The 6,996-nt window shown below is 41.2% G+C and overlaps 1 protein-coding gene across 4 annotated transcripts in view; it reads left to right on the forward strand.

Moving 5' to 3' along the window:
• The window catches only part of abcc4 (ATP binding cassette subfamily C member 4 (PEL blood group)), a 46,424-nt gene extending 40,633 nt beyond the window's left edge, over positions 1-5,791 (forward strand). The window contains exons 28-31 of one of the 4 annotated variants that reach the window (XM_018745600.2): positions 122-294; positions 1,082-1,187; positions 3,426-3,560; positions 5,380-5,791. In XM_018745600.2, the coding sequence (XP_018601116.2) occupies positions 122-294; positions 1,082-1,187; positions 3,426-3,560; positions 5,380-5,469 (504 nt within the window). In that variant the 3' untranslated portion in view covers positions 5,470-5,791. Of the gene's footprint in view, positions 1-121; positions 295-1,081; positions 2,787-3,425; positions 3,561-5,379 lie in introns of those variants that run through there. The other 3 variants (XR_001965843.2, XR_001965845.2, XR_001965841.2) reach the window with 3 other exon arrangements.
• The last annotated feature ends 1,205 nt before the right edge of the window (positions 5,792-6,996 follow it).

Genomic DNA, 6,996 nt, shown 5'->3' on the forward strand with positions numbered 1-6,996 from the left:
TGTTACACATACAGGACTTGGTTCATTTGGTGGCTTGCTAGCTATTATGACATGTTTGGAATTACCTAATGGAAAGATTTCAGGTGGAGGTTATCTGACACACTAGTCCTGTGGTATACAGGTGCAGCTGAAGGCTGTGGTGGAGGAGCTGCCCAATAAGATGGAGACAGAGCTGGCGGAATCTGGCTCCAACTTCAGCGTGGGCCAGCGGCAATTGGTGTGCCTGGCCCGGGCCATCTTGAGAAAGAACTGTATTCTTATCATTGATGAAGCCACTGCCAATGTGGACCCAAGGTACGTAAAATGTCTGCATTCTGCAGTTTGTAGTGTTAACTAGTACATTCATGACAATCTTGGTTTAGGGTAACAGTTTAAAAGATGAACACAACATGCATCATGAACCTCAAACCCTTGTCTTGATATATGTGGTCCAACATAAGCGTATGCTGTCTTTGTCTGTATTAAGTTAGATGATACCTTGTCTAAGACAACTGATTTTTTTAAAAACAACTATCCACTCAAACAACTTGGGTTTGCTTCCTTACTGAACAGTTCAAACATTTAACTCTCAACGGTTGCTGGATCCTCTGAAAAAACTGAAGTGTACTCAGGAGAGCACTCAGTTGTATTTTTTTATATTATGAAATGTAAACATTTATTGGCTGTAGGGCTTCATCAGCATTCATCAACCTGTGGCTAAAATGCATTTGTGGCTAAACTTCATGTGTTTCATGTTTAAATTTTTTACTGTAAATTTACATTTAGCTGATCCTTTTTCTCCAAAGCAACTTGCAGTGTTAAGGCATTTACAATTATTTACCCATTTAGACAGCTGGGTCATTTTTACTGGAGCAATTTAGGGGAAGTACCTTGCTCAAGGGTACTACAGCCAGAGGTGGAAATCAAACCCTGGGGAGGTGGGGTTCAAAGGCAGTACCTCCAACCACTGTGCTATACTGTAAATAGTTATGTTGGACAGCACTCAGTTGTATGATTTAATGCCTTAGAAACTGAAAAGCTGTAAATTTAATCCATGAAGTTATGGAAGTAGTTTTACTCATTGGTGTTGATTGTTCTTCAGAACCGATGAACTAATACAGAAAACCATACGGGCGAAGTTCAAGGAGTGCACTGTACTCACTATTGCCCACCGACTCAACACTATTATCGACAGCGACCGTATACTGGTGAGATTTTACTCTTACATTTACCTCATGCTTTTCTCCAAAGCTACTTACATTAAAGTACTTAACTATATACCTGCTTAACTGGGTGGGTAACTTTAGTGGTGCAGTTTTAGAGTAAGTACCATGCTCAAAGGTGCTACAGCTGGAGACTCGAACCTGCAACCTTTGGGTCTGAAGGCTGTAACCACTAAACTACTAGCTGCCTCTGCTGAATAACAGACCTAAACCCACAGTGTTTAAAAAAGCTTATATTGATCTGTTAGAGACTTTTGTACTTAACATACCAGTATAAGTATGTAAATGACTGACTGCATTGTCAGACAAATTGGGACTGATTATCTTTTTCCCCTTCAGGCAACATTAATTTATATATAATCCTGACACATCTGGAATCAGTACTTAACTGCTCTTACAGGAAAGCAGTATGTATGTAGCACCAGTGTTCTGACTGTGGTTCATCCATGCCTCCCTCTGTTGGTTTACCCTGGAAATATCAGTATTCATTCCAGTGGAGTTGAGAGCAATACACACACACACACACACACACACACACACACACATACCTGCTGCAGGAAGAACAAGAACTGTGTGTGTCAGAGGTGGGGATTGTCATTACCTCCCCACCATCACTAACTCTCTGCTGCCTACTGCACATGCTGACTTTTACCACCTGGTCATTAAATCTGTTTGAGGTCAGTTATGCAAAACACAGCAGCCTGCCAGTGAATTGGCCAAACGTATCGTGTGTTGTTACAAGTATAATAAAAAAATAAAACATGTAAAATGAAAAAGCAAGATGTCCTTTCATTTAACATCTGCAAATGTTTTGAGTTTCCTCTTTGAGTTGTCAGATGACACCTCTCTTGAAGAAGATATGGACCCCCCATCAAGGTACTGAGCATGCAATGTTAAACTAACCTGAAAAGGGGTTATTACATTTGAGGTTTTTTTTTTCAAATTCTAATTGTAATATGATTTAATTGGTGCAGTACTGTAAATGTCCTATACATCTTTGAAAGACCAGTTTGCTGACAGAGTGGCGTTATGGAGCCCTGTGCAGTAATTGGTTTCCTCTGAGTTTTGTTCTTAATGTTTTCTCGTCTGGTTGCATGTGACAGGCAGGCAGGTGTGTGGGCCAACTCGTGCTCTCTGTTTCCAGGCTGGCTGGCTGGTTGGCACAGGGGTCACCCCGCACCACCTGATCTCTTGCCTCTCCAAGCAGGGGCCTGTGGAGGTGCCAATTAGTACCATTTGTGGTGGCGTTAGCTGGGCCAGAACCTGCAATGCATCCTACTCGGCACAGGGTTGGGGGTAGGAGTTAGGTCTCTCGCAGCCTCGAGTGTTCCTCACCTCCTCTGGTGTGAAACGCCCCCAGATTGCTTTTTGGACTGGCTTGCGGTCATCTGGATGCTGTCCGAGTTCACACATCTAAAATGGGAGCACTTTGGGCTTCAGAACCTGTTTTGGCATCTGTTAGTGTCTGATCTTATCTACTTTTACACAAAATAATGTCCATACCTCACATAAGGTAGTTTTTTTTTTAGATTTTATTTGTCCTGGGGTAACTCTATACTTCTGAAGTGCACATGGCTAGCCCCCCCCCCCCTTTTTTTTTTTTTTTTTTAAAGCATTAACAAGTTGCTGATATGTCAGCAATTTCCAGTGGTAATACAGAAAGACAAAAGTTCTCAGTTTATTTTTATTCTTGCCTGTCACAATATATTTTCACTACTCATATGTTAAAACAGTATACCTAGTTAACGTAAAGAATTTTTTTTGCATTCGTAGTGTTTAATATCTTTGTACTCAACAAAAACCAGTCTGCACTGACACCAATAATCTGGCTGCCTGGTTTCACCCTGTCTCTGATAACAGAGAAATGATAGGTTATTTTGTTAACCACACAGAGAAGGTGTGGTTGTTGGCTGTGACTTGACAACCACCCTCGATGTATTTAAATGCACAAACAAACACACTTAATCCCTCCTCCTACGCTGCACTCATTGTGACTGTCCCTTCTGTGTCCGCTGACTTGCATTTTCTTGGTGCTCTCCCAACGGGGCATGGGGGCAGTGGAGTTGGGCCAAGGCAGGCCCTTTTGTCTGTTTACAGCACCTGTCACATAAAATGAAGGGTTAGCTACCACAAGGAAACACCACGTGGCACATTTCACCCTGTCATGTGTCATTTTGTCTTGTGGCTTAACCCACCTTTAACAGCTGGCCATTCTGATTACAGGTGCTAGATGCAGGCAGGATACATGAGTACGATGAGCCTTACGTCTTACTGCAGATCCAAGATGGCCTTCTCTACAAGATGGTGCAACAAATGGGAAAGGCAGAAGCAGCTTCCCTGCTACAGACTGCTAAGATGGTAACCATTTGCATGCAGACTTAAAACTCGTGTAAAGCCTCTGACAACTTACACAGTGACATTACAACTTACCAGCGACCTCAGTTTGCTATAAACATTACTTTCCCTTCTTTTGTGATTAGTCTAGTGAGGCATGTTAAAATTATGAATCCATTAGTTCTGTCATACAGATTTATTTTTTAGTTTCACATAGGTCTGTAGGTATCAGGGTGCAGATGGTCTAAGGATCTGCATCCTTATACCTACAGGCCCTTGTCATTCCCTACTCTGGGCAGTAGGAGTGCTATGCTCCTCTGCCTCTGACTGTTTGGTGGTCTGAAATTAAAAGTCCATAGGTTTTTGATTTTTGGCTTCAATGTGTTGGAATTAGCTCCCTGTCTCCCTCAGAACTGCTGAAATTCCTCTGAGCATTCAGTGAAGGTCAAAGTAAATCACTCATATTTCTTTCAGGCCAAATTGTTTCCTGATGTCCTAAAACCTCTATGAATTTGCATCACAGAATTTTTCACCATCACCATTTTGTGTCAGATTCAGTTCTATGTCTAGATCATGTTATGTACGCAAACAGTGGTATCGGACAAACTTAGCGCTTCAACAATTGCTTATCTGCAGCTATGTCTCTGCAAAATGTACTTTTGAGTGGTGGAGGAGAATAGCGTCTCCTGAATGAATAAGTGTAAATGTAATTTCAAAATATGCCTGTGTGACATTCTCCGTGGCTCTTGATGTGTGAAAAAGCATTTCATTTATATTTGCTTAAATTTGGTTCACATTCATGCAGTGAAATTTGTAACGTTGCTCAGTGTTCTCAGCAGAATGGAATTGTGATGTGACTATTTCCCATGTGCCACATATCTGATGGTGACTGAGCATGCATGCTTTCAGATGGGCCTTTTTGAAAAAGGATCTTCTGGACATTCTCTTCCTCTGTCCCTATTACAGTTTGGGAACAAATTTTGTTAAAACACTGATTTCAGAGAGAGAAGCACAGTGCCCTATTCTTTGCTCTCGCTTCAACGAGCACAGCTGAGGCTGACCAGGAGCCATAGTTAAGCTGCCTGTGTCTCCCGTCTTTATCGTCAGGTAGCTCTTCGCTGGATCAGATTGCTCTCAACTTGTATAACCGTCTACCATCGTTTATTAAATACTGTGATGGTTCTGCAGTGGAGTGTGAGGTTTCTGTGCTTGTCAGTCAAGGTTTAAACACATTAAATCACCTGATACCAGCCTCCAGTTCGTTTTTGTGAGTTGAATGAGAAATTCCACGTTAGGACTAAACGTGATATTATGGCAAACAATAACTTTCCCCCTCCCTGTCAGTCCTTTAGATTCTTTTACCCCAAGAAAACAAATTTTTTTTTTTTTTTTTAAAAATATGTATTTTGGAAGAAGATTAAAGCATACTTACAATGTGCCAGAAGGGGCATACTAATGCAGTCAGTATTATCCCAGTACCACAAGGGCTCAGGATGTACAGAGTTTGCATGTTCCTTGTGTTGGCACTCTACATATGCATGGATGAAGGCAATGGCAAGCCCCTTCCATTCCTTCTACTGCCTTGGAAATTACATGAATTGTTGCTGTGAGTGGGCTTAAGACTCTGGCACATCCATCCATCTGTAATGTGCCAAGGTGCCAAACTTTATAATGTTTGAAAGCATTAGCCTTTAAACATTTTGATAAAAGTGTTGAGGGCTTCATTGTTAAAGAAACACTCTTCAGTCTTCCCCTGAGAAGTAATCTTTTAATAAGGACCTTATTACTTGACTTGACTTGTGTTTTTGCAATGCTTTTTTTAAATTTTATTATCCATTCTCAGGCATACATGAACAGAAGCCACCCGGATGTGAGAAATGGGCCACTGGCCTCCACTGACGGCAGTCTGGTCATCTTTGAGACAACGCTTTAATGGACAGGAGGTTCATCTTGCCCAGCCTGCAGCACTTTCACTTTCAAGGCTCACCGAGCTTCTCCCAAGAAACCAAAAAATTTAAAAAATAAATAAAAATGAGACAGAAGGTGTAAAGGCCAGGGTGTGCCCACTTCACACCCTGCTTGGAACACCTGCCTCTGTGTACAATACATGTGGTGCTCAGGTTCTGCTGTGTGTGAAACTCAATGAACATCACAGGCACTGTAAAACTGTATGCCTGCCAGCCCAAATTGATTGTTGTTGTATCTAGTGCCTTAAACCAAGTGCTTACACAAAAGTGCCAGATAGTTGTATAATTTTATTTTTAATTCTGCTACTTAATGCCTATAAGTTGTATTTTTGTGTTCTGCACCCAAGAGCTGTGTCGAAATCAGGTTGTACAGCATCACAGTATTTATACAGTAATTTTTATTTGTTTAGAGTAAATATTTCTTTTTTGGTTATTTATTTCTGCAGCAGTTAGTAAATGGCTTCATGATGTGGCTTGCAGACCAGCCAAACGCTCAGCTGCTTGGATCCATGTAGTTGAAAGTAATTACCTTCTTGTGGGGTAAACTTGATGATCCATTGAGGTCCAAGCATTGTTTCTGTGCATCAGATGACTCGGTAGCATGAAACAAAGGAGGGTAAGGTGCAGTCTACTGGAGGATCACACAGGGCAAACAAATTTTAAATCTTTTCCCTTAAATGCTGTTGGTCAGTCTTACGGTAGACTTTAATAAAACTGGCCATGAGCAAGAGTACATAAATGTTTGTCAGCATCCGGTTGACTTTGCTGTTAAAGTGTAGTTATAGATGGATACCTCTTGTTTATTTGCTGGGTGATTCTTGGATGTAACAATAGTAAATTTAAAAATTTGCTGCAAATGTCCCTGTCCCCTCCACAGCTGAAGTTTCTATTCTTAAGTCTGCTTTGGTGCCCTAATGGTATAAGGCAGCTAATGCAGGCAACTTTTCACTTAAATTTTAGGAAATAGACATGAAGAAAATACAACTGACAAACTTGGACAATGCATCTTAAACTCATGCGTCAAATGTTTGGTACAAGGGTACAGCTTGGCGATTTCAGGAATAAACCCAATAGGAAGAGTAATCCCAGTAGGATGAAAACTGAGGTTGAAGTATAAGCACGGAGCAATGCTAGTTTGTGAAAGCCAGGATTTTTCCTTTTTCTTAAATATCATCATGGTTGGTCTTGCTTACCCATGGCATTTCATGCTGCACAGACTGACATTTAAATATCATTATCCCTTGGCACACCAGGATAGCCTCTGCTAGGTGGAGAATGAAATTTTGGGCAGGACCAAATTTCTTTGTGTGTGTCTCACATAGCAAGGTTATTACCAACAATCACTTATGTGTTTAATTGTGTTGCTGGTTTAATGCCGTAGTTATACTGGTAATGCACGCATCACAAAGCTTGAAGACCTTGAGAAGAGAGGACACTGAAGAGCAGTAGTAATGACTGCCTGGCAGCCACCGTGCCTTAATCACTGATCCTCA

This window comes from Scleropages formosus, chromosome 12 (assembly GCF_900964775.1).
Source record: "Scleropages formosus chromosome 12, fSclFor1.1, whole genome shotgun sequence".
Taxonomy (NCBI): domain Eukaryota; kingdom Metazoa; phylum Chordata; class Actinopteri; order Osteoglossiformes; family Osteoglossidae; genus Scleropages; species Scleropages formosus.